A 27,265-nucleotide genomic window follows, 5' to 3' on the forward strand; every position below is an offset into this window, starting at 1 on the left:
TGTCCCTGTGAGTAAAATGCCTGATTAGATCCTGAACAACACTGTAACCATGTGACCTACCAAGGCCACTTTTTTTTTTCTTTCATTAAATAAACTTTGAAAAATAAAATGAAATCCAAGATTGTGGTTTTCTTAATGGCAATCATACACATCTTCAAATTCACATAGTGTTAATTTTTATTCACTAATCCACAGTACTGGACAACCAAAGCAAAGCATATCAGAGGAGAGCTGAGAGCGTGTGCAGCTCACAGCTGAGGGACTAAACTGCACGGATGCAAAGAAATTCTTCAGGGTTTTTCTCACATGTTCAGAAAACGCAGTGGTGTCTGACTCAGCACTTCATATGAAAACCACAGGAGGGTCATGACGGAGGATCTTCTCAGAAGCTTTTCCTGCACTGTTGCTCCAAGAGGTCAACGTTAACGTCCGCTGTGTGACGGTGATAGATGGAAAAGCCATGAGGATGGAGATTAATGGCTACAGAAAAGGGTAAAGTACTTGTGCGACTGTGTGCTATGGCACATGCAGTTCAGAAACCCTTTCACAGTTGGATTAATGTGTTAAAACCTCTATTATGAACTAAATGACTGCATGCATTGAGGGGACAGGTGCAACGCTGTTTTGCATAAATGACGAAATGCAGTATTTTTAAATTTCAGATTCACATTAAGAGCAGAGTGCGTTTTTCTGAGATGTGTAATTTAAAAAAAGGGGATTAAAAGTATCTGGTTTCATTGCGGTTGAGCTCCACTCACTTCAGCAGGATTCATGTTTGGCCGCCAAACCCACAGGAATGAGTCCACCATCAGAACGACTCTGGGACAGCGAGCTGTTGAAGATCAGCCGTTTGTGATAAATCCAGCAGTTTGTGCTCATTATCCTATATGGATGTTATCATGAAACGACGGAGAAGGTTTGTCTTTTTCGCTTGAAGCCCATCAGCAGCGATGAAGTCAATCGGGGAGAAAGTGTCTGTTCAGCTGAACGTCCACACTTCCAGCTCCATGATGTGGAAGTCGTCGTTTTCTGAGAGGCAGCAGTTGTTGAACGTGTAGCAGGGGCTGCTGCGGCCCAAGTACAGGTTCTCGTCCACCCACAGCCCAAAGTGGCCGCTGAGGAAGAGAGGGAGAAGGTGGTTACAGACGGCAACCTTTTTATCTCACACACACATTCACGCAGACGGGAACTAAACCATTACCTGCCTCCACCGATAGCAAAGCAGTCCAAGTCTCCTTTAATGAAAAAGGAGTTTTCTCCGGTCCACTTGAAACACTGATGGAGAACAAACACAACCATCACAAAACTGGATCAACGACCAGAGTGCAAAACTCTACCTTTGTCCAGCATCAATTGTGAATTACGTAAATGATTTCAGAATATTTAAATGGTTTAGCTAACTATATATCTGTGCATGACATTGCTGTAGTGTGTTTAGATATCTTTTCTAATCTTATTCTACATACGTATACCATTTGACTCTATTTACTGAGCTTAATTTTCCATTGAAAGTAAAAGTTTCTGGACATTTAGCTGAACTATTTCACCCGTCATGAAGGTGGGACTCATCCGCTTCATGTTGTGTGTGAGGCGGACGACATTTTCATTGTGCCAGCATGTTGTTGGTTCTCGCATCATGGAACTCGCTGCTCACTGTGTGCGTCCGGCAGCATTGATGTCAGTCACTCAATTAAATCACAGCTACGTAGCTACTGCAAGCTGATACCATCGGGGATGGGAGCAGGAGTGTTTTTAAACCATTCAGCTTGATAATTTAGTCTCTTACTGCCTCCCACGCTGGAACGGAGGTGCAACAAGAACCTTACGCTGTCCCACTTCAGTGTAGTTGAGTAGCAAGACGGGGTGGAGTATTGGTGCAACGATCCCGCCTTGAAAGTGATCTAATGCTCCATTCATTCACACATTTCCCAAAAGCTTTGCAAATGACGGTGTGGAAATCTATCAAACAAGTTTTAGCTCCTCTTTCAATTAAAGAATTTAGTGTATCGGGACATAAAAGAATCAAAGCTGTTCACACATGGATTGTACTTTGTTTGGACTCTTTCTTTTTGCATTTTAGTTTTTCTTCAATAAATGTGTAAGATTGTATTGACCTCATTTTAAGGCCTTGTAACTCCTTAACATGAATAACACACTTTTCTGACATGCTCAGGAGGATTACTAGTGAGTTTACCTTGAAGCGAGGATGCAACATGAAGAGAAAGGTCTCTCCGGTACCGTAGAACATCTCACTGGGTCTCAGAGGGTGAGAGAGGAACGCCCCAAAGACCTGATAACAAAATCAAGCCACAATTACGACATACTCTAACTATAAAAAAACAAGACAGAATCCATGGTTGACGTCAGAACATTTACCTCATCAAGCGCGTCTTTTATGAGTATCAGCACGGGACAGTCTGCTGCACCGAGTCTTCTGTAAAGAGACTTGAGGCTGGCGCCGTGACGGGACGTGCTGTAAGCCAGCTGACACGTGTGGCCAACTGTCCTGGGGGGCAGTTCCTTCCACAGCTGGAACGCAACCAAGGGAAGGGGGAAAAAATAACAAAGTGAAAAAATGTAAGCTTGAGAAACCCAAAAAAAAAAAAATATTTTATGTTTCATAACATCAAAATTGGCATCTGCATTAATGTCTTAACTCATTTTAGGGATGAGTTGAGTCTGAGGTTGATTTTGAGGTCAGGTGTGAAAGATTTACAGGAAGCAATCTTTGGGTGTAAATCATTTGTTCAAAAAAATAAACCAGTGTTTTAATGTTTGACTTGTTTGACCTTTTTTTGTTTTTTGAAGAATATGGTCAACACCTCTGACTGCTACAATTAAAACGCATTTTATTCCTAGTTTTCTCATTTCTAAAGCAATGAAATTTGAATAAAAGTGTAAATTTCAAGTTTCAAAAGTAACATTCGTCTCCCACATTTATGTGAATTTTAACCATGGGAACTTTTCCTCTAACATAGTTTCTGATGGGATGCTTTTATTGCAATGCTTTTTACATCTCCAATGTCCCTTGCTGGTTAAGACGCTGCTTAAAAAAAAATCAATTTAACATTTCAAAATCCAATTTGATTATTCAAATCTTCCATCTGTTTTCATTTATGATCTGACCTCCACTCAAACATAACGTATTTTCTGTTACACAACCACACTGAGGAGTAATCTCTTCTTTTAAAACCACTCTCTGACCACACGAGGGCAGCATATTAGAAGAAAGTTCATGTGTGAGCACCTGGAAACAACAAAACGCAGCTATAATGGGAGAAAGTAGAGTTACAAGACATGCCTAACCGTCCCCTTTCATAGGCACAGTATTCTCAGTGGGTATTTTGTCAACACTGCAGAAATGCGTGCCCCCTTGCGGTCAGAAGTGGTAGTGCGATATAAAGTGGCTTGAAGGCTGATGTTTATACTTTTTTGTGTACCGTATACACAATAATTTACTTGAAACAACGTTGGGCATCTTTTCATAAGCATCACAGAGCCGACTGCATTTTTAATTTGTGCAACTTCTGAATCAGCAGTATGCAGCCTATCTGCACGTCTCTGATATCTGCTAAGACCATCTGCATGGGTCAGCAAGATTCTTCCTCCCAAAACATGTTTCCACATTGCGTCTGTTTAATCTGCAGAAGAAATTATTGTAACTCTCTATCTGACAATCATCCAACTCAGGACTCCCGTTTGTGCGCGCAGAGCGTCTTCGCACTACAAGATATTTGATTCAGGACACTGTGTCTGCTTGTTGTTCTTCTTGTAGTGAGGAAATGTCTCAGCAAGGTCCCATTTAATCTAAAACCAATCAGTCGGCTGTTTGTACCAAATGCAGATCTGCTCTTTGAGAAATTCTTCATCTTTTACAATTCTATAAAACATGCAAGCCTCGACCAACGTTACAGACCTTCTGATGTGAGTTTGTTTCTTCCAGAAACACTTCAGATAATCCAATAAATACATTGTGACCTTTTGGATGTGCAAGACTGCAGATGGATCCGCTATTCTGGGTGAATGTTGAAATAATAACGATTGCTGTAAACTAATCCTAAACCTGGGAAGCGAGAAGCGAGAAGCTCAGTGAGCACAAAAGGAGTTTTGCTGAGCTTCGTCCACTTATGGACTCTGTTTTGTTTGTGAAGGTTTGCAGAGAAGGAGATGTGCATTTGTGCATGCCGGTACTCACGTCTCTGATGTGCGAGGCCTCCAGAATGTGGCTGCTCTCCAGGATAGCATTGAACCCCTCAGGGTCCCGGTCAACGGCCGGGGCCGGCTTGTCCTTGCCCTCTTCCATCATCAACACCATCTGCAAAAAAGAAAAGAAAAGAAAAAGCAATTAACTCGCACGTTATTCATCATTGCACGTACCAAAGTGCCAGCCACGTCCGAGTCTCCTCTGAAGCCAATAATGAACGCGCTCACCTCCCAGTCATCCCCTGAGCTGTGGTGCCTCTGGAACATCTCTTCATCCTCCTCCTCTTCCTCCTCCTCTTTGTCCTCAATGAGAACAAACCCCTCTTCGTCATGTTCTGCTTCGCCCTCCTCCTCTCCCTCAAGTATACGCAAGTCTGGCCGACAATGCTTCAGGTAGGCACGCAGCTCGTCGGAGCTTCAGATATAATTGTGATGACAAAAAAAACAGGAGCGGCAGCTGCATCAACACGCTGAGACATCAGACACCACGACGAGCAAACTGAGCAGCCTTTGTCAATATACAGTACAATCTCACGCACAACCTTATTTTGAAACGTAAGCAGATATTTCCAAAAGAAAAAACAAAATAAAAGCTTTTCTTCTATGCAAGTTTCATGAACCTCATTCATCATAAAGAATGTTTTCTTAAAAATTTCTCAACGTTCTGGGGAGGATTGTCTGTTTAAAGAGTCACTCATTGACACGAATGAGTGTTTCATTTAAATAGAAGTAGAACCATTAACTCAAGTTAGAGCAGCACTGCCACATTATCAAAATACACAAAAGCAAGTAACTGTTTTGAAAATTGTACACAAGCTGGGGCTCAGTCTCTCAGTTTTATCTGGTAAAGTGTTTAAAAACGTCAGCTATTTATTTTTAATGCAAAACATCCTGAGAATATTGTGTTATTCCTGGGCTGGATAATTAATACTTCTGCATTACAGTTTACAAGGTTAGTTGAGTCATAACTAATAAGTGTTGTAGTTGACCAGAAATGCAGGCTACAACAAGTTTAATAAGCATAACTTATTGAATGGAAATACTTCTATATTGATTATGTTCTGTGACAAATTTTAAGGGAACGTTATGGAGGAAAAACATAACTCTTTTGCGCTTGGAAATATGTATTTTGAGTGTCTGAAGTACCACAAACTTAAAAAAAAAAAAAAAAGGGTAACACATCCTTGCAGCTTTGATGGCACAATTAAAGTCTGACTATTTTTCATTCAATGAGCAGTTGAGGTTTACAGAGGACTGTGACATCACAGACCCGTATCCTAGTAGAAGTCTCCTTATTTCACATATTCGTACACTAGCTGTATCTTTGAGGTATGTGATACAAAGCTATAACACTCATTTTAAAAAAGCTACATTTTGAGTAAGAGGGAGGTGGAGTTAGGTCACGTGGCTAACTCCTCCCCTTCAATCCAGCTGCTATTAAGAGATCTTTAGTACTGTATCTCTACGGTACTGTAACTAAAACATGTCATTAACGCTTCAGAAAATCGTGCCAATAACAAAAACAAAACAAAACATGGTAATATGTTTTCCTTGATGTTTGTAAAAAGTAATACCCAATATTTCTGTATTGAAATATGAAATATGCTGATTCTGAAGGCTACAGTGACCCTATTCCAAAGTTTTTAGATTCTAATAACTGTCATAAAACCCCATCAAGAAAGAAACGTTTTATTAAATAAGTCGGCTGATGAATCAGAATCAGGTCATAATGACTTACAGTAACCTCATAAATGGACTTGAACGTAGTAAAGCAGTAAAGCTATTGTACAATTCACCTCGTTCATGAATGCGGTGTAAAACTTTAAATTTAAATTTAAACATGAATGTGTGCTTGTTTATGAATGCTGTTGTAGTAATTACCATATATCACCATATATGGACATGACTCATATCGAAGAATCAAGAAGACGGAGCAGTAGAGGGCATTTTAACATGAGCGGAACAAAGAATAAAACAATTTAAATAAAGCTAAAGCGTGTCAGGGACCATCAAGGAAAACACCTGGAAATGTGTGACTAATGCAGTTAATGTTTTGTCTCCTGTATTACAAAGGTGGTGAAGCAAAAATGTTTTTATGTGATGTTGGATCCATTGAGACAAAAAGGCCCATGCATTTTTCAACAAAATAATGCAAACCACATTATGCACATATTAAAAAGGTATGGCTGAGTAATAAGAGGCTGTGGGTCCTGGACTGGCCTGTTTGGGAATGTGGGTAAAAATTATTCAATGAAAAATGTGAAAACTGCAAAGCTTATGACATGATTGAAAGCTAAAAAATATAAGTCTAAAAGCCATAACTGCTTGGTTTGCTCAGTGCCAGAACGTCTTCTCATGTGCCGTGAGAAGAAATGGCAGCTTTACAAAGTGGCAAGACCTTTACTGTCCAAACTACTTCTGGGAATGTGACAAAGGTCTGAAATTCACAGACATGAATATGTGATCTGAAGCTGACGAGACTAAACACTTACATTGTTTAAACATTTTCTAAGCAAGGGTTGCACCCTTCCCTCCTGTTAAGTACCTCTCCTGTGACAGTGCGAGCCAGGCATCCCTCCTCAGCGAGGACTTTGATGACCTCGTCTGCAAACTTCCCAAACCCCTCTTCTTCCCTGGAGTCGGCTGAACCCGCAGCCGCACAAACATCACCCCCCCGAGGCTTCCTGCTGACGACATCCGAAGTGCTAAAAAAGAAAGAAAAAAAAACAAAAAAAATCACAATTAAATAAAAATGTAAATAAGAAAATGGAATTGATCGAGCTGATGTATCCATGTGGACAAATTTATTTGGAGTGGACCAAAATACCAGCCTGCAGGTGCAGAAGTGTTACATGTCATTTGATTGCACTGATTGCTTCAAAAGGTTATGATCAAACAAATAATTTGTCAAGGCCAGTTGTATATATTGTTTTTAAATATTTCAATTAAACCACAATTCAAAAGTCTCATTTTCATTAGTTAATATTTATTAAATTACTATTTATTTTCATTTTTCCAAGTTATTTCAATAACTATTGTGGATTTTTTTTTCTTCAATAAAAAAGGTACCAACAAATTTGTCCACGTCTGTAATTCTCACTGTCTTAACTCTTTGTGTCCTGCAGCTCCGTCTTCCCTTGACCCATGGACTCTTGACCTCCACAGCAGAAGGTGGCAGCACTGCTCAGGACATCCAGCCCACCTGAAGACAGCTCCTCGTGAGGGCTGTTCTCCAGCTCCTGCTCCACCTCCGCCATGTCTCTGCTCTCTGCCTCTTCGTCCTCACAAACCTCTTTGCTAAAGCTGAAAGCCACACTGGGCAAATTGGATGGAGCGGCAGACACCGGGCCAGGAGTGGACTCCGCCACCTTGTGGTTCGGAAGGCTGCCTAACCTACTTTTAGCATTTTTCAGCTTCTGGAAAATACTTTTTTCTTTTTTCCTAAAATCAAAGAAAGAAAAAGTGGCTGTGTTAGTTTGTCGTGTATTTTGAGTCTGCGTGTCTTGTGCGTTAAAGAATAGCGAATCAGTGCTGACCTCTGCTGGAAGGTGGTGAAATGCATATGTGAAATGTCAGAGAAGAAGGAGACGGATGCCAAACTGTCAACAGAGCAAGACAGTAGATACTCCTCACAGCCATGCTCCGTCACCAGAGGGTGAGTTTTACACGGGTCAAAGAAGATTTTATTAGAAGTCACCAGCAGGATGCCTGAAACCACGCCCTGACAAAGAGAGAGAAGGTGGTGAGAAAAGCTTATAAATGCCCAGAGAAGCGAGGTCAGAGGGATGTTCCTCGTGGCTACCTTGCGGTCAGTTATGTAGCGGCAGAACAGTTTGAGGTACGGCGTGGCCTCTGGTCCCTCCCCCTGACAGCACTCAGGTGGAAGAGCCAACAAGCAGAGCTGTCCGTCAGGCAGTGGCACCGCCTCCACATCCTGCAACATCAAAGTTAAAGTGTTAAAGACTTTCTTTTTTCATTTTCCTAGCGTTAAAAAGGAACATATTTGCTTGCTTTCTTGTATCCTAATGGCCGTACACTATTTACACTTTTTTTTTTTTTTAAAGGTGTTACGCAGGCTTAAAAAAATACAAATGAATTAATTCTGAATTTTGTAACACAGACTTGTGATCAAGATACAGTCACATGCAAAAGCAAGTACCTCCTCTGTAAACTAATGTTTTTGTGTAAAACACAATAAAAATCAATTGTGGAATCATACAGGTCACCCACACGTTCCCAGGTCCTGCAGCTGCAAAACAACCACAAATCATCACCGGCCCAAACCCGCGCTCGTCAGTAGGCATGATGTGTTTATGATGAAATATGTTTGGATTTGCAAACAATTCCTCTTTGGCCTCATCTGTCCATAAGTTAAATGTTCCAGAAACCTTGTGGTTTGTTGATGTGCAGTTTTTCGCAGCTGTCTTGAATGTTTTCCACTTATGAAGACTCATTCTCACTCTAAACGTTGAACTCCAAATTGTTTGTTTTATTAAAACTTTCCTGACTGATGTGTTGCAAAAGTTCTTTTCTCTATGACCGTTGCTTATGTCATTCCCTCTTAGCATTGTGTTAATACATGACTAAAATGCTTTGAAATGACCGAAAAGTTGCTTTTTATAGAGTTGTGGAAACCTGTTAATGATGATTATAATAACAGCTGAACATTATCAGTGAGTATCCACAACTTATCCTTTTATATCCGATAAAAACACAAAAGGTGTACTTGACTTGATCATGCTGTATTCTTTCCAATTATTTATCTAATATGATCACAGTGCAGTGTATATTTAAGACCTGATGGGGAAGTAGAAAAACTCAGTAAGTTTGTAATATCTAAAAGATCCACACAATATGTTTTGGTAAGTTAACATTAAATGTATAAATGACTTGTTGGGTAAAGAACTTTTTTCCCCAAAAAACTCCCAAATTCAGGGAGTAATGCCCAAGTAAATTAATCAAAATGGTTAAAGTCAATTGCACTGGTTCAATTATTTGTTTTACAATGCAAATAAATAATACATGATCATGTTATTTAACCAGATATGATCAACTAAATCCCAAGATTAAACTGTTTTAAAACCATTATTCTTCTTAAAGTAATGGCCTAAATTATATTTAAGTTTTTTAAAAAGCAAAAACTATAAATATTTGATTTAGTTTTTTCTGTTGTATGCAAAACTTGAGAAACATATGACTTACACCATTATTTTGAGACGGTGATGATATTTTACAAAAGCATACCTTTCAGTCCTTAGCAGTGAACTGAACTGCGACCTGCAAACTGTGACCTGTAATTGTTTTTTTTTTAACAGATCAGGCTCTTTCTGGTCTAGTTTGGGAGATTTCCTGAGGCGGCGTCAGAATCATCTTGCATGCATTACTCTTTTCAGGTGTGTGTTTAGGTCAGGGTGCTATGCGTTTTAGGAGGAAATCCCCCCTTGCAGGTTTTGTGGATTTTTAAAGGTTTTCAGGCTCTTAATGATGGGATTTTCAAATAATTGCAAACAGCCACACTGCTAAATAGCTAAGTGAAGGAATGCTTTCATATTTTCTATACATTTCGTTTGTAAACAACTTCCTAAAAGTAACACTTTTTAATTGGGAGACCATGGAAATGGTTGGAAGAGGTTGTCCAAAACATTACATCTAAAAGCCCCATTTCTTCCTTTGACGATTCTGAGAATAATGCAGAAATTGCTAAAATACACAAACTTCAACACGAACATGCATAAAGTGCAGTTATCTTTCCACATACCAGCAGTTTGTCATATTCTGCCTCTGGTGACGGCGACTGAGGCTGAGCCGCAAGTGTTTCGAAACAGCTCTGGGCTCCGTCTGCCTCCAGCTTCTCTGCAGGTTGGGAGTCTGGGCCTACGTCAGCCTCCAGCTTCTTTTGACGTTCGACGCCCGAGCCCCGTCCCGGGGGAGACGATCCTTCGCTGGGGACGGCCTTTTTCCCCTTCATGACCAGCTGCTTCAGAATGGAAGCCATAACAGGATTAGCTCTGACCCTGACATGGACAAACTGCGCAAAGCAGAGACGGTTTGCTTCCTCTTTTGCTGGCCTGCATTTCTCCTCCTTTCTTTGTTTGTAGTCACATCTAACTGCACAAGATATATGAGGGTTGTACATGTGAGTTTGGACATCATTTTACGACTATTATTCATCAATTACTGGCATTAACTCGAGCTCACTATTGATCAGCGTCTGCTCATAACTTCCTGCACATGTTTTCAATGAGGAACTGATGCATGGGCATATTAAGGGGGAGCACTTCCTGCTACATCTCAAAGTCATAAGGCAGTCAAGTGGAAAGTCTTGTAATGCACTTCAAATCGGCTTCAATATATCATTTTTTACCCATTAGCACACATAATACAGAGTAAATATGCAGTCACATGCCAGCAGCCATCATGTGCTTGTAATTAGCTCCTACCTCTGCAGTTATGAGGGGAGCAGATGAGCTGAGTTGTGTGGGGGTCGAACCAGTACCATTGAACTTGGATGAAACACTGAACACCGTGTCTCCGGGGAGACCCTATATGTACAAACATAAACAAGACAAATGCTGTGTGTTATTTTCATCTGAAAATTAAAATCACTGTAAAAAAGATTCTGTTTTCATATGTCCATCAATCTTCAACTTCAGTGCACTTTTTTTTAATGTTTTTTATTTATGTAAAGTTAAAGACAGAAAAACAGGTCCAAACCATGATACTATTTAGGATTTTATCCTGACATGGAGAGTTTTCCTCACTACAACAAAATCAAAAAGTGCCAAAAACCTTTTTTATTAGATTGCATGACTTTTTTAATGTCTATTTTTTTAGGCCTGGCATGGACACTGTCTACGTGTTCTTCAGGATTGTCCTGATGGTACATTTATGACCAGTCTCATTAGATGAGATGTTTTAGTTTCTCAAGGGAAATCCTGGAATTTTGTTGAGACCTCACAAACTTTAATCATCTTGCTCTTTCGTCGCAATAGTTTTTTGTTGAATATTCCTGAATTTTAACTGTTAAACTTCAAGTCAATGAGAGTTCAAACACTTGAAAATGCTTTTGAAGCCTTTTCAAGTCTGATGAGCGTCATGATCTCTGTCCACAGAAACCCTGAAAATATTGCAAAGATACTTCAGCCATTTTAAGCTCAGAGGCTCCCCCTGCAAGCACGGAGGTACAGTCGCTTTTACGACACTCATATTGGCGCTTTTGCATTAGTCTCACTTCTCCCCGGTTCTACAGGCTATGGCCCCATACTCGTTTTCTCTTCCATTGTTTCGTTCTGGAGTCTTTTTCAGTCGTCACTGCAGCTCTGACCGCTTTCATTTCTTTGGAGTCCAGTTACTTGAGGGTTGTTTTGGCCAAAAGTAAGGAGAGGAATTCAGAAGAGCTTGATGACACAAAGTAATCAAATATTCATTCAAATGAAATTGATACTGACATTTAAACATGGAAAAGAAATCTCCTTGGTGTTGCTTTAAGTCAAATAGGCAAACAAGAGGAAAACATTTTCTTTTGTGTCTTATGATTACTTTTCTAGTCCATGTTTTTGCTTGTTCTCAATTGTGAAGCACTTTGTTCAACCCTGGTTGTTTAAAAGCGCTATACAAATAAAGATTGATTGATTTGCCCGTCATGTACCGGTATGTAATACTGAAATATTTCTCTTTAGAAATAACTTACAAACACAGTAATTTACTGTTATTGCTTTTTACATTGTTCTCTTTATTTACTTTATAACTTATTGCTGCATAAGACCTTATTTTATAAAAAAAAAAAGAAAAAAAAATCAGTTTCAATTTCATTTCAAGGAATATTATGTTACTTTAAGGAAGCGTCATGTAGCTCTTCCCGTCTCCTGGCAGAAAACAGCCAAAGTACCTTTGGACTCCCGTCCCAGTCATCGCCTACAAATGCATATTAGGCGACCGTGTACAACATCAACAACGACGAACTAACTGACCGGGACCTACTGAGCTAAAAAAAAGCCAAAAGCTCATTTAGTGCTGTTTTAAGAGACAATGCATAATAAAAGTTTGCAAACTGCCAAAACATCACTGCAATTCCAGATTCTCCCTGAACAAAAATATAACGACTGCTGCCTGACAGATTGTGTGATCACATTTCGTGGGAGTGAGCCTGTCGATATCTCATGACATGTACGTTTGCATTCTTGTAAATACTGAAGTGTTTTCAATACGTAGACATCTCTTAAAAATATCTCAAATGGAATACAGTTCACCAAAGCTGGCTCTAGTTCACCTTCAAAGTCATTCAACTGAGTCAGAGTTGACTGAAAAAACAACAAAGATGTGTAGCGATAGTAAAAAAATGAAAAAGAGCAAAGCAAGACAAGGATGATGATGATGTCTGACACAAATACAATAAATCTGACACATTAAAGTAAGCACTTTAACTATTGAGCTCTATTGCAATCTTCCGTGAACCCACAGCTGATCGCAGCCGATGGTAAGATAAACGCTTGCTACCTTTTTACAACTTTTTTACAAGCTTTCTTGTTGACTTTTCTTTAAAAAGCGGACAATTACCTTGGAGTAAATGCCTGAAAAAGCATCTCTGCGGCTGTACTTGTCAAAGAAACTCTTAAATAGACTCGGTTTCCCCATCATTCTTAGCCCTTTCCGCCACTCGACTCATTTTCTGAACCTTGCACTCTCCTTATCAAAATTTTTCAAGATCATAAATAGCTAAAAAGAGTGCCAACACAAAAGAGCTTTCCCTAGCAACCCTAATCGAGTGCTACATAAGCAGAGCAGTAAATCTATGTCGACCCCACCCTTCCTCTTACCTGTTCCCACGGCTGGGCTACTCGCGTCCCAAGAGGACGTCAAATAAAGTCTGTAAAGCCGAGAACCACGGGACTCACCCTGTCATCTGACAGTCCACCCACTTGCTCTTTTGTCACTCCAGTATTGTTTAGTTCCCATGAAGTCCCTGTGAGGGGAAAGAAAAAAAACAACATATTTGTCATGCCTTGTGACAAATGCAGCAGTATTCAGCAGAAAAGTGAAGAAACAAGAGGAAGTTAATGACATTTAATTCCGCCTGATACCCCTGGAATGCCTGTCCGTATGAAAATGACTTCATGCAAAAAAAACTAAACTGCCAACAAGCTCGGAGTTATATGTAAATTCCTCCCGCGGTTTTTGGCTGTACATGATGCTAACGGCCTTTGGTTCTGCATGAGGACAGCACCTTGCAGGTAGTACTGTCGCAGCTTGGGGTTTCTGATGTGAGGGACGTGGTTGAGAGGCCGGGCGGCAATGGGTTTGTTCTGGAGCCGGCCGCTGACTGTGGCCTCTTGGATCATTTGGCCTCGAGGTTGTGTCTCCCAGGGGGGCTTAGCAAACTGTGGAGGCTGCGAGACGCCAGCAGGCAGCTTGGATCCCAACCTGAGGGATGGAGCAACAGAAATTGATTTAATACTATTATACTGGTACTAAGCAATAATTCATCAGAACGGTCATGCAATCTTTTTAATATAATGCATTATTTTACCCCCTACACCATTTTATTGCACATATAAAGTCTTACTGTTCAAATCCTCCCTCTAAATAGAAGCCTAAAGTAGGAGACAGAGGATGGATTTTACAGACACACAGTAATGTTTGATAAAATATGGAGTTGAGCATCTGGCTTAATCCTTCTGGCTCAGACTTAACCCTTGAGAACCTCGTCTGGGTCCCTGAGTGTTAATAAATGAGCATTGATCAGTTCAGCTTCACGGGCAAATCCCCCCCACTCACACGCACATTAGCCTATGCATCCTCTTGTTTATGGTTATAAAAAGTATAACTGGTTGCACAGTTCATCCAGCTTGCATATGAAATAACTTTGTTTTTTTCCATCCTGGAAGTATGCCAGACGAGATTCAGGTCGCAGTGATCCGAAATCAGCAGACTGTTGAGTGGAAGCTAACCTGCTCTGCTGTGTCGTATTAATCTGCACAAATATTGCCATCATAAAACAACCATCAAAACCCCGTCTGACTCATCACCACAAAATCTGCTGACAGAAGTTCATAAAAGAAGAAAAGTAACAATCCTGTAGAACTAAACAGGCCATATTGTGCTCATTTCCAGCCATTTTATTTCAGTCTTCAGTAGCACGAAAGCAGCTCTGCACCCAGCTTGAGTCCACAAAGTCACAGACTCACAAAAACCAACAATTACAAGGAGAGTTAGGTTAAGTGTCTTCAAATGTCCTCTGATTGCGACGTACAGCCTTTAATGCCATCTGGTGTCACAAAAGAGCAGCAAACTCACAGCAGCCTGAGCAGCTCTCCAAATAAAATCATTAATAGCAGGAAATATGCTGCAAGCAAAAGAGGAAAGGCTTATACTCTGGTGAGAACATTAATACATGGCTATGCTTATGTATTAAATTATGAAATATTATAAATCTCTTGACTTCAAGCACCAGCAGTTACTGGGAACAAACATTACAGTGTCTATAGCAGAAACGTAACATGAAATGAGGATGGCTTCTACAATAAGACCCTAATCATATGTTAAAATCCTCAATGATCGATCTCCAGGGGTGAACAATAAGGGATTGAAACATTTAAAATGTGTGAACAGACATGTGCAACATGGCCAAAAGATTTGACAGACCTTGAAAACTTTTGAAGAATCGGAGAAAATGTGCCAAATGAGAACTGAAAATGTTTTATGGTATTTGAATATAACCGATATAACCGACTTGAGCAGTGTTCACAGTCTGTTCTGGGTTATTTATAGTGGAGTATGAGTTGTCTGTCAGATACAGAGCCACGGTTTCTAGAAAGATGGTGTTGTTTTCACGCACATGATGCTCTGTGATGGGGTCCTTCTGTCACTTGATGGAAATGTGCATTTTGTAATAAAATGTTTGTGCCGGAACAGTAATAGTGCTTAACACAGTCCTAATCTCCCGTAATGAGATCATTTCTCATACTAATCAAAGACTGGATTGCAGCATGCTTAAATCTGAGAAGCAAATGTCAGCCAGACTTGTCACGTGTCTGCTTTCTCTTTTGCTTTCCTTCAAACAACCCACATATTTAGAGGTCTGACCTGGTCTTCACATTGCAGAAGTAGCTAGTCCTAGTTTTGTCCCTCTGGGGCTCAAGGTTCACGGCTCCCAGAGTCTCTGGTCTCCTCACAGACTGAGCCATTTTCTGTTTTTCCTTTAGTCTGATGCTGGCTGCAGTGGAAGATGCAGAAGGATGAGGGACAGGGCTGGCATCCTTCCTCCTTTATGCCTCATGTCTACCTCCTTCCCCAGTTACAGCACCTATGAAAAGCAACAACACAAGTTATAAAACGGAAGCTGATTTTGCAAACATTTCCCGGGCTTAGTGGAGGAAAAGCTTACTCCACCTGCAGCCACATGACCTCTGTAAGGAGGCGAGCCACACACTCATCAGAATAATGGAGCTATGTTTCCAGTTCAATAAAAATGTCAATGAAGCTATGTAAGTAGTGTGTGTTATAATAAACTTGGAATCACTGTTAGGTTTTGGTTCCAAGGTTGCATGGCATATTCTGCACAAACTAAGACAGAATATAGGATCATATCACTATGTTGCTTATAAAATGGATAAGAAGTGTATTTCCTGGTTCTTTTGAATGCAGGGTGTGGTTATGTATAAAACTATGTGCATAACAAGAAAGAGAAATATATGTGACACCACACAATGTTCCTGGGATCATGCTCCCTTGGGTGGTGATTTGTAACCATAGTGGAGTCTAAAAAGGGCAGGGAAAGCTTAGCTTTATCCTGCATACTAAAGGGCCTCCTTAATTAATTCAGTCATGTGGCAATGAGAAGGTAAAAAACTTGCTTCTCGTAAAAATGCTGTGGGTGATACTATCGTTGCGGAGGAAGTAAGCATTCAGGCGACATTGCAGAATGATCGAGACAGCAGCTACGACAGAAACACATGATATCAGCAACGGATGAAACAAAGATGAGGCACTCAAAGAGGGTACACTGAGTAGTATCTTCACTGACCTTTCACTTGTGCAGGGATGGAGGGGGCGGCGGTCACATGAGTGCGTCTTCATATTGCAGTGTTATGATGGTACCACTGCAGACAAACCGTAACAAGTTCAATATTCAAGCTCCGCCTTGTGCTTATGGCGCTGGTTAAGAGCTACGTATCAAGATAATTCCCGTCCCTGCTGGCTGAAAGGTGACAACGAAGGCGGAAGTACGTCACGATGTTTTATCTTGTATCGTTACTCATGTTGCGGTAGGCCTTTTTTTAATTTTATTATTTTTTTATTGAGAAGAAGTTATATACAAAGATAATAAGACAAGTGCTCCAATATATATGTAACAAAAAAATAAATATAAGATTCCAGTGAAATTAACAGAAGTAGGGAGAATGACACATAAATTAGTGAAGTTAATGAAAAAATAAATAAGTAAAATGTAAATACAGTATTCATCTTTTAAAAAAAACGAAACCACTTGTCGAAATTGAAATGTTTAAATTCTTCTTCTTTTTTTAAATTTTGTATTGTGCCTTCATCCAAAGATCTGAATACAAGAAGAACAACGTTGAGAAGCTTAAGGTATCAATGAAATGTGTTGACCTCTGACAGGAATTAGTTTTTATAGTATTTTTACTATTATTTTCACATACACATGTCACAGAGGAATTAATACCAGCAAACTAAAACTAGAAGTATTATATACTGAGTGGTTTATTCATAATGCACACCTGTGAAATATAACATGGTCTGATAGAAGAGCTGTCCAAAACTAAATTTCTTGCCCTGTAAGAAAAATTACACAAATATGGAGTGTTATATAAATATACATTAATATGTAAACATCCTGCTCATTCAAACTTGACCGTAAACCTTGACTGAATTTGGATTTAACTTTCAGTCAGAATTGGGTCACTTTAAAGTTTAAACAATAGAAAAAGCTCAACAGTCTCTGCATAGCCTCAGACAATAGATTTCTATTTGTACTTCTTCTGTAAGATCTGAGCTGCATTTGATATGATCGATCACAACATTCAATTACAGAGGCTTGAAGATGATTGGAAATTAGAATTTAATATAATACAGTATATTCAATGTTTTTTGTTACTGTTGCATGAAATACAGTTTAGAATCAGATTCAGAATCAGGTTTATTGGCCAAGTCAGGTCAAACAGGACAGGGAATTTGACTCTGGTTATTTTTGCTCACTGTACAATAAATAGACAAATGACAGCTCTTATTGACATATATACAATAAAAAAAAACTGAAATGTGCAGCAGTATGAGGTAGACATGGTTATTGAAAGCTGCATTGGTACAGCATATGATTGTGGTTGTTATTATTATTATTATTATTATTATTATTATTATTATTATTATTATTATTATTATTATTATTATTATTATTATTATTATTATTATTATTATTATTATTATTATTATTATTATTATTGCACAGTGATTGATTACTCTGAGACTCAAACAGACTGTGTCCTGGGTGTGAGGGGTCTGCAGCTTCGTGTGCAACATATTGTAAAGTGCAGTATAGCACAAAATTAAACACACCAAATATATTATATACACCAAGTAAAAACTACATTAAAAATGAAAGCAGAGTAATCAACCACTGTGCAATAATAATAATAATAATAATAATAATAATAATAATAATAATAATAATAATAATAATAATAATAATAATAATAATAATAATCACCACAATCATATGCTGTAACAAACACCTTTCAATAACGTTGTCTACCTCATACGGCTTCACCTTTCACTCTTTAAAAAAAAATTGTACATATGTTAATAAGAGCTGTCATTTGTCTATTTACTGTACAATGAGCGCAAATAATCAGTCAAATTCCCTGTCTGGTTTGACCTGACTTGGCCAATAAACCGAGTAACCTGATTCTGATTCATTCCTCACTTCCGCCTGCAGGGGGCGCTGTTGCGCGACTCGGCTGCGGGAACAATAGAAGGCTCCAGCCAATCACGTCGCAGAAGGCTATGCGCATGCGTAAGGCCTTAGGAACGGCAACAGAGTGAAAGACGAAGTCGGTCGTTTTCAGTGACACGGAGATATTTCACCTCCAACTACGTCGCTCCTCTGTAAGTTAAAGCGTTATTGCATGGATTTAAATCCACCCAAACAAATTATGCGTCCGTGAAATAAAACTGTTTCTAGTTGTCAAGCTTGCAGCTCAAGCTAACTTGCTAAGCTATCCGCGACTGTTGTTAAACTGAGCCAAACCGGTCAGATCATATCATTAATATCATCAACATGCTCTCTGCCGTGCAGTGTCATCTTTTATAGACGGAATGTGTTTGCAGAATGCAGCGTTGCTCGTCTGAGTCGGGTGGCTTATTTACTTAATGATTGTAGTAGCGTCACTAAACGTGTTTATTGTGAGAGTTTAATGCAGCCTCATGTTACAGTCTCTAAATACCACAGATGTTTCCTTTCAGACATCAGGTTTACATGTTGATCTTGGGTGTGCACATGTTTCCTTCCTTAGGGTCATTCTCACGTCATTGAGAGGTTATCTACCAAAATACATCCCTTTATTAAAGGTTATTGGGAGTGTCCATGAGCACTGAACACTCACATCTAGGGGTGGGTATTGGGAAGGACCTCACGATACGATACGCATCACGATACTTGAGCCACGATACGATACACATTGCGATATCCCGATTATTATATTCTACATAGTTCACCGAAAAATGTAAAAATGCATTACACATCTTAAAATCCAAGTTGTATACATGTACATCAGATGATAGTGATGGATCTTAAAATCCGAGTTGCACGTTCATCAGATTATAGTGACAATTCATGGGACAAACTGAGTCAAAACAATGTTTTATTATAACTATACAAGCTAAAGTTACAACATATTTGTATATGTTTTTCATATTATTTACATCATATGAAATTAACATTAAATTTAGTATGAGGTTGCTTTAATTATGTGGCAAATGATAATAAACACAAGAAAGATGGTACTAAAACCAAGGACAGGATCAGTGATCAGTCAGTATAGATATAAATCCATAAATAAATAAACCTCTGTCCATTATTTTTCATTTTTTAAGGACAGGCAATTGTGTTATATAAAAAATAAATTATAAAATTAAATAAAACGTGAAATAAAACCTGAGCTCAGTGCAGGGCCCTCCCAGGGTTGGTAGAGAGTGGCAATGCCCAGGACTGTCACTTAGGTAGGAGCACTGGGTGATATAATGGGAAAAAAATCGGGGATAAAAAAAAAAATAAATAAAAAAAATCGATATTCAAATTTTTAATATCGATATTGAATCGGCTGGAAAAGTATCGCGATATATTGCCATATCGATATTTTTGCCCACCCCTACTCACATCAGAATCATCTTTATTGGCCAAGTTCGAACATTGTCCAACAAGGCATTTGACTCCGGTAATTTCGATCTTTAGGCAGTAAAATAAACAAATAAACAAATGTGGTATTTCTTGTCATATGTACAGAATAAACATTTAAAGGTGCAGCAGTTTGAGGTAGAGAAAAGGACAGTTCTGAATAAAAATAACCTATTTACAATTTTACAAGACAAATTATACAAAAAATACAAAAAATTATACAAAAGAAATACAAAAGTGAGAGGTGCAGCAGAGTGAGGCAGACATGATTATTACCGAAGGTGCTAGATGATTATTATTGCACGTGTTTGGTTACTCTGAGACTGTTATTTGTGAGAGTTCATCAGAGCAACCGCTTGGGGGAAGAAACTGTCTCTGTGTCTGGAGGTTTTAGCGTACAGAGCTCTGTAGCGCCGTCCAGAGGGGAGGAGTTGGAACAGACTGTGCCCTGGGTGTGAGGGGTCTGCAGAGATGTTACCTGCCCGTTTCCTGGACCGGTACAGGTCATCGATAGATGGGAGATTAGTCCCAACTATCCTCTCTGCAGTCCTGATTGTCCGTTGCAGTCTGTGCCTGTCCAGTTTGGTGGCCGATCCAAACCAGACAGTGATGGAAGAGCAGAGGACGGACTATATGATGGCAGAGTAAAAGGTGATCAACAGCTGCTGTGGCAGGTTAAACTTCCTGAGCTGACGCAGGAAGTACAACCTCTGCTGCGCCTTCTTTCTGACAGAGTTAATGTGGGGGGACCACTTCACGTCCCGGGAGATTGTGGATCCCAGGAACCTGAAGGAGTCTGAGCTGGAGACTGTGCTGTTGAAAAAAAAAAAAAAAAAACTATTATGTGCAATAGTTTGGATATTGATATAACTCTCAGGTTATAGCTATTGCGTTATATTTGATAATTGAGACGAAAACCAATTGGAATGTTTTAACATTTTTGATTTATCACCTAACTGATTAATTTAGCAGTTATTCCCTCATTCTGTAAAAGCTGTGATATTTGAAGGAAAATGGTGCAAAGAAAACATTTCAAATGCTGAAAATGTGAAAAGTCATTGTCTTTGAAAAAATAATTATTTACATTTTGAGTCTTGACACTAGTAACGAGTATAAAAAATGTTAGGATAGACCTCTATCACTCATGGAGTCTCAGAGTAATCAATCATTGTGCAATGATAATAATAATAACACAATCATATGCTGTAACAATGCACCTTTCAAAAACCATGTCTATCTCATACTGCTGCACCTTTCACTTTTTTAAAATTGTAATTGTATTATATGTTAATAAGAGTTCCTATTTACTGTACAGTGAGCGAAAATAAGTGAGTCAAATTCCTTGTTTTGTTTGACCTGACTTGGCCAAATAAAACAGATTCGGATTCTGATTCTTCAAAACACAGGAAAGATTTTGTAAAACAAAATAAAAATACAGTGTTTGTCTCTCTGTCTTCAATTTGCGGTAACAATACATTGAATTTCTCCTGCTTGTGTCTCAACAGATCTTTGAGCCAGTTACTTATTTTAATCCCCAGGAATAATCCCACTAACATGACATATGGTAACTGAACCACTTCGTCTAAAGACTCTGCAAGCACCAAGCATTGGTGTGCAACTTCCCACCGAATGAGACGTACCAACTCTCATCATGGAAACAGGAACAGTAAGTTTGTGTCCCAACTATTATTGACAATGCTATTGTAATATATAAGTAACACTAATTTTTAGCCATATGATTGTAAAGAAAGCCCTTCAATGATTTTTTTTTTCTGTGTTTGCATTTTTTGCAGGAAGTTATACCGATTTGGCAGAATAAGCCTCATGGATCAGCCCGTAGTGTTGTGAGAAGAATAGGTTCTACTCTTCCACTTAAACCCCCTCAAAGAGCATGTTTCCAGGTAGATCTGTCATCCTGTGTTACCCGACTCTCTTGAAACTATCCTGCCTTATTCAGGGTGGCCGGGGTCCTTAAAAAGTCTTAGATTCCAATTACCTAAAATAAGGCCTCTAAATGTCTTAATTTGTGTTGAATATCATTCCAAGGGTCTTCATTTTTTCAACATAATTTTAGAGGGAATTTATCCAGTCATCATTAAAACGTTTTTTTACACTTTGAATAGGAATGTTTTATTTAATTGTTCTAGGAGAATCTGAATCTAAATCTGTTTACCAGTTGATGCGTTTGCTTGACGGTGTTGCCAGATTGAGCAGGTTTCTGCCCAATTGGGCTTCATTTGGCTTTGGGCTGAAAAATATAGGCCTGGGTGGGTTGATAAAATTTGGACTGCTTTTCCTTGTTTTTACCAAAATATTTAGGAGAAATTATCAACGAAAAAGTTGCCATTATGGCAGAGAAAAGTACAAATGTACACAATAAACTCACTGATATTTTCTTTGCCTAAATCTTCTCAATTTAATTGTAGTCTTTGTTTGGAGCCTGAACCTTTCTTGGCTATTTAGTGGTGTTCCATCCATCCATTATCTATACCCGCTTTATCCTTTGCAGGGTCACGGGGGTCTGCTGGAGCCTATCCCAACTAATTTTCAGGCGAGAGGCAGGGGTTACACCCTGGACAGGTCGCCAGTCCATCGCAGGGCCAGTGTTGTGTTATTTAGTGGTGTTGTGAAGCTTAATTCGCTTATGACTTGAAATCTATTATGCATTTAATAATTTATGGTTATAGAGAATGTATCATTTGGGCTGGTGTTTCATTATTTTGCCAGGCTTTACATCGGGCTAGGGCTGGAACCTGTGAGCCAGATCTGGTAACCTTGACTTCAGCACTAGATTTCTTAGTAGTCTTGTAGTCTCGTGACAAGGCAAGCAAATATGGGTAAATGTAAATTTAGCGACAAATGGCTCGCAAATTCCAGTTCCTCGTGGTGGCTGAAAGCTGTGCCCAAAGATGCGAGGGTTACTGTGGTTTTCTATAAACGTTTTAAGTTGGGCACAATGGGGATCAAAGCGCTGGAGTCTCATATGCAGAGCGGAAAACACGTAGCTTTTGCTACAGCCGCAAACGCCAGCCTCAAATCAACATCTTTTGCACCGCCACCGTTAACGGAGAGCTTCAAGTAACATAAGTGATATTACGTTTCAAGTGTTTGTGCATTTACATAGTTACACTGTTACATTGTGTTTACAGTGTGTGACTGTCTTTTTAGTGTTACATTTAGTTTGAAAATTGTATTAAAAAGTCTTAAATCTAACTTAGTCAAACCTGTAGACACCCTGTTATTACTTCTGCTAAATGTACTATTGTTTAAATGGCCTTATCCTATGTTCTTGTGCAACAGGAGTTGCCTGGCTTGCCTACTCTTCGCCCAACAGACGGCCCCCTTGTTCCAACTCTGGCAGATATAGCTTGGATTGCTGCAGATGAAGAAGAGACATATGCCAGAGTGAGGTAAATGTGCAGTCATGCCCACAGACAAATGGGATAGTTATGCAATAGTGCAAAGTCATTCCTCTTTTATATCATTTGACCTCAAGCTGATGTTCCAGCTTATTAGTTGCACATATGTAAATGGTAGAAATGCTGTGCAATATGTTGATTGGATGTGGTGGTTTTTGCTGCATTATAGCTTTTGGTGACTCTTATGACTCCTCTGTTTTCAGGAGTGACGCACGTCCTTTGAAACATGAATGGCGGCCCACACCGCTCCTGGTGCTCCACAGGAACTCGTCTGTGCCCAACTTTCGTAGGGAGGGTAAAAGGATGGAAGGGCTAAGGAAACCTGGGGTAACAGCACTGAATCGCACCACAGCCCTGCAGGATGAGCTCAGCAGACTCCGAGCTCAGATTGCCAAGATTGTTGCAAGCGATTCTGGTACGTAACCCTTGTGAGACATGTACCACGGTATTAGGGCTGGGCGATATGGACCAAAAGTCATATCTCGATATTTTCTAGCGGAATGGCGATACTCGATATATATCTCGATATTTTTTCTGTGCCATAATTGGGGTTTCCCCCAAATCATTATAGCATAGCATCTCTGTTAGCTTCATTTTTTTCTGAGGCAAACCCTTAAAAAAAACAGTCAGTTTTAATACAAAGCCTCGTGCCAAATGTCACACAGGTACATTTATTAACTGCACAATATCAAAATGTATAAAACAAATGAAATAAAAATAAACTGCCTGCCTATATAGAATAAAAATGCTTCTTGAATAAAATAAAACAAATATCCCTTTCCTGCATAACAATTACATTCAAATACACTGTACAATAACAGGCAGACTTTTCAACTGAGGTTGATAGTTGTGCAAATAACAAAACATTTGTGCAAATCTCAAATAAAACATTCAAGTCAATTTGTCACAAAATAAGCTATATCAAAATCATAATTTTTTTTTTTTTTTTTTTTTTTAAATCGATATAAACGATATTTTCTCGTACCATATCGCGTTTGAAAATATATCAATATATATTAAAATCTATTAAAAAAAAAAAAAAAAAAAATCTATAAAAATATATTAAAATATATCGCCCAGCCCTACACGGTATATTCTGATTCTTGGACTCAAATCTGCAAAATCGCTGCAGCACACTGAAGCATACAAGGTATTCTTTGATTTCAAAGACTATGGCTTGTGAAGCTGCTCAGAGCCCTGCAGATTTAAGATTCTGTTGATCTGAGTTGAGTGCCTTTAACACTGAGTTATTGTCTTCTTGAAGCTGATTGTCCTGTTGCCAAGTCAACTGCCCTGATTCTCCTTTAGCCCTATTCTGCTGAGATGTTGTGGCCTCTTAGTAGCAGATAGCAGGTTTGTAGGTCAGTGAGTAAAGATTACCTCTGCTGTAAGGTCACAGTTGGTTGTTGACAGTTCAGCAGTTCAGCATACACAATAAAAAAGTGGAATAGTTTCATGTTTGGTGCTGCTTTTGATTTTAAACCGAAATGTTTTCGTGAACGGCAGAAAAAGGATGAAGCAGATCGTCAGCTGTCATAGGTAAACTAAGTTCACAAAGTTAACTCAAAAATTGGTACACTTTCAATGTGTCAGTCTGCTATTTCACATTTGATGGATGTAAAACAAAAATTGTGTCATGCAACTCTTATCAATCATAAATTGTTTTCTCATGAAATAATCAAATTCTGTCAAGAGAAAATTTGATTTACTTGGAACTGTGAATAAGTCAGATTGTAAATGGTCAGTCCACTCATCAACAAACATGGAGAAATAGCGGACTGAAAGCAGCAGTTGTATAACCTTGTTTATGCTTTAAATTCACATTGGACACAACTGATAAAAGCTGAAAATGAAAAATATCTCTAATATTTCAATGTTCAGTCATGCAATCTGCATGGAAGAGTACTGAGAGCATGAAAGTCACCGGATGAAAAAGAAGTGAACAGACGGACTCATTTGTGATCTTTTATTTCAGGCTCCAATCCCCTGACCCCCGATCTGCTCTCACCAGACGACACGAGCATGAGCTTTTCCATGGCGCCTTTTGAAACCGCGTCCTACCTTCCATCCACCGCGGCTCCCGCTTCCTTTGTCATAAGTGATGTCACGGAGGAAGAGGAGGAGGAGGACGAGGAAGAAGAGGAAGATGTTGTCTCGGTGGTGTCGGAGCTGGTCCCTGACCTGGTCCCTGACCCTCTGCCATCTGTTTCCATGACGGCATCGGCAACCTTCGATCTGGACAGGCCCACCATGGACTTCCAGGAGGCGGAGGATGATACAGTGTCCCTATCAAAGTCCACCAGTTTTGCTGATGTCATGGACATCCTGAAGGACATGAACCGCATGAAGATGAGCAAAGACAGGTGAGAGAAGTTTTCATAATAAAAAAACAGAGTTCACAATTTGTTTATTTGCAGGTAAAGATTGTGTGTTTGGTGTTTGTGCCGTTTAGGTACAATAGAGGCTGCGCGTCCCTCAGGGAGGAGGACTCGGCCCTGCTAATTTCTGAGGCTCTAAGGAAAAAGTTCGTCCTGAAGGAAGAAGATACTGCTGCTGTGAAGATGAAGTAATACAATAATCAAAACTGATCTTGCTGCTCTGTGCAAGTCAGGAGAAAACTGTAGAGTTTTGTGTTGCATCGTTTCTTTAAGCTTATTGACTTTTCCTTTATCTACTTCAAAATGCTTTTGCTAAGCTCTTTTTACACCTTCATTCTAATATTTTAGGCCTTTTCCCGTGGAACATGTACCCATGGATCCATAGCCTCACCCCTCAGAGCCAAGGCTATAATGGTCAGCCAGAGTTGGAACAAAAAAAACCCAGTTTGTCCTTGACATCCCAAACCAAAATCCACAGCCCTGGTTCAGTCTGAGGACAAACAGCCACATAATAAACATCAGCACTGAGTTGCACATTACGTTCAGCTTATTTCTCTCTTTCATTAAAGACTCAACACCTAAATCTACTGGTGACCAGTTCGCTGGCCCACATGAATCTGGGAGATTTTATAGAAAGCCACAGAAGAGGCTGTTATTGAAGCCATTATCATTACCAACATTTCCAACTTTAATTAGGTAATTTGTCTTCCTGAAAGGATGTTGTTAAAGTTACCATAAGGAGTCCTATGTTTGTTTCTTTTCACTGCAAACTTTTTTTTGCGTGTGTTTTGTTTTTAGTCACTCACATAGGGAAGTCTATTTACTAGAATATGTTTTATGTCCCTATGAAACAGCTCTAGTGTAAATGCAGTGACTTACTATATCCTATCTTGGTGTGTATGGGAAAATATAACATTTAACGTTTCTGCTTCTGATCATTTCATTTCCACAACTTAGTTTTGAAAATGTGCGCCTCTTTTGCCTCGCCTTTTGTTTTTCATTAGTATATAGATTGCAACTTAACCACAAGATGCTGATTTGAAACGTGAAAAAACTTCAATGACGTAGCTGAAAGACAGAAGCGTGTCCCTGTGTGCTCAGTGCCCTAACTGATTGACGTAACAGGCGGAAAAATATTAATGAATGCAACAATAAACAAGCCGTTTTCCTTTGAACAAATTAAACCAAGATTTGTGTAAGGCAGCTTTTTCCTCATTTTGTGTGCAGAAAAGCACGTGTGATAATGGATAAAATCTTTGTTTGAAAGCCTTACCACTATCTTACTGCCTGTTTTTTTTGTTTTGTTGTTTTTTTACCCCACCTCTTAGTGCCATGGGTATGTTTTAACCAGTCTGCCCCTCATTGTTTGACCTGAATGGTCCATCACCCTCAACTTTAAATGTTTCCAAACTGTTACCATCTCTATCAGCTCTGTGTTATAGTCCTGAATGTTTTTCAGTAATTACTCCTGAGATATTATATGGGTTGCAATGTTTGGAGTGAACAAAGATGATGTCCTTTAATGTAAGTTTTTAAGTAATCATCACTGGAACTCCCCTGTAGCTTCTACTTCTCAGCAGTTCATTTCACCTTTTGAGAAAGCGATAAAATTCAAATATGTAGGCTGTCCGTACCTGAAATGCTGAACCTTACACAGCTCACTCTACCTACTGCATCCTGATAAGTTGGGGAACTTTGCTTTGTTTTGACTTTCTATTAGTTTGAGTGCATGTAACCACCATACCTCTCTGTAGCAATGAACTCTCTGTCACCACCCTGTGTATCTTTATTTTAGTTTTTGTCATGCTTGTAAATAAAGACTGGAGATGTTTTGAAATTCTGAATAATTCTTTGTT

At 39.2% G+C, this 27,265-nt stretch overlaps 2 protein-coding genes across 4 annotated transcripts; one reads left to right on the forward strand and one right to left on the reverse strand.

Moving 5' to 3' along the window:
- Nucleotides 1–159: 159 nt before the first annotated feature.
- On the reverse strand, nt 160–16,361 carry si:ch211-15d5.11 (oxidation resistance protein 1). 3 transcript variants are annotated; one of them, XM_061743865.1, is made up of 16 exons: nt 16,226–16,361; nt 15,286–15,505; nt 13,427–13,623; nt 13,098–13,165; nt 10,644–10,745; nt 9,962–10,177; nt 8,006–8,137; nt 7,740–7,924; nt 7,313–7,644; nt 6,749–6,908; nt 4,432–4,618; nt 4,196–4,315; nt 2,377–2,529; nt 2,195–2,290; nt 1,202–1,275; nt 160–1,115 (listed from the first exon to the last, which is right to left on the reverse strand). In XM_061743865.1, the coding sequence occupies exons 2-16, from the start codon at nt 15,384–15,386 to the stop codon at nt 980–982; spliced, it is 2,259 nt and encodes a 752-aa protein (XP_061599849.1). In that variant the 5' UTR covers nt 15,387–15,505; nt 16,226–16,361; the 3' UTR covers nt 160–979. The 3 variants fall into 3 exon arrangements, with proteins under 3 accessions (XP_061599849.1, XP_061599848.1, XP_061599850.1); XM_061743864.1 differs by having other exon boundaries at nt 9,962–10,180; XM_061743866.1 differs by lacking the exons at nt 13,098–13,165; nt 13,427–13,623; nt 15,286–15,505; nt 16,226–16,361 and adding an exon at nt 12,760–12,904 and having other exon boundaries at nt 9,962–10,180.
- A 1,852-nt stretch (nt 16,362–18,213) lies between these two features.
- mtfr1l (mitochondrial fission regulator 1-like) lies at nt 18,214–27,246 on the forward strand. The gene is made up of 7 exons (XM_061743869.1): nt 18,214–18,324; nt 21,118–21,278; nt 21,406–21,513; nt 22,913–23,022; nt 23,235–23,446; nt 25,007–25,394; nt 25,484–27,246. The coding sequence occupies exons 2-7, from the start codon at nt 21,264–21,266 to the stop codon at nt 25,599–25,601; spliced, it is 951 nt and encodes a 316-aa protein (XP_061599853.1). The 5' UTR covers nt 18,214–18,324; nt 21,118–21,263; the 3' UTR covers nt 25,602–27,246.
- Nucleotides 27,247–27,265: the final 19 nt, after the last annotated feature.

Source organism: Cololabis saira, chromosome 16, assembly GCF_033807715.1.
Source record: "Cololabis saira isolate AMF1-May2022 chromosome 16, fColSai1.1, whole genome shotgun sequence".
Classification (NCBI taxonomy): Eukaryota; Metazoa; Chordata; class Actinopteri; order Beloniformes; family Belonidae; genus Cololabis; species Cololabis saira.

Bases quoted from the DNA above. Each gene is read 5' to 3' on its own strand.
- si:ch211-15d5.11 (XM_061743864.1), bottom strand. From the start codon at position 15,386: ATGGCTCAGTCTGTGAGGAGACCAGAGACTCTGGGAGCCGTGAACCTT. The intron at 10,746-13,097 runs GTGAGTCCCGTG...TTGTACATATAG, and splicing joins GTGGACTGTCAGATGACAGG to GGTCTCCCCGGAGACACGGT. The intron at 7,925-8,005 runs GTAGCCACGAGG...TCTCTTTGTCAG, and splicing joins GCTACATAACTGACCGCAAG to GGCGTGGTTTCAGGCATCCT.
- mtfr1l (XM_061743869.1), top strand. The intron at 23,447-25,006 runs GTACGTAACCCT...CTTTTATTTCAG, and splicing joins GATTGTTGCAAGCGATTCTG to GCTCCAATCCCCTGACCCCC. The intron at 25,395-25,483 runs GTGAGAGAAGTT...TGTGCCGTTTAG, and splicing joins ATGAAGATGAGCAAAGACAG to GTACAATAGAGGCTGCGCGT.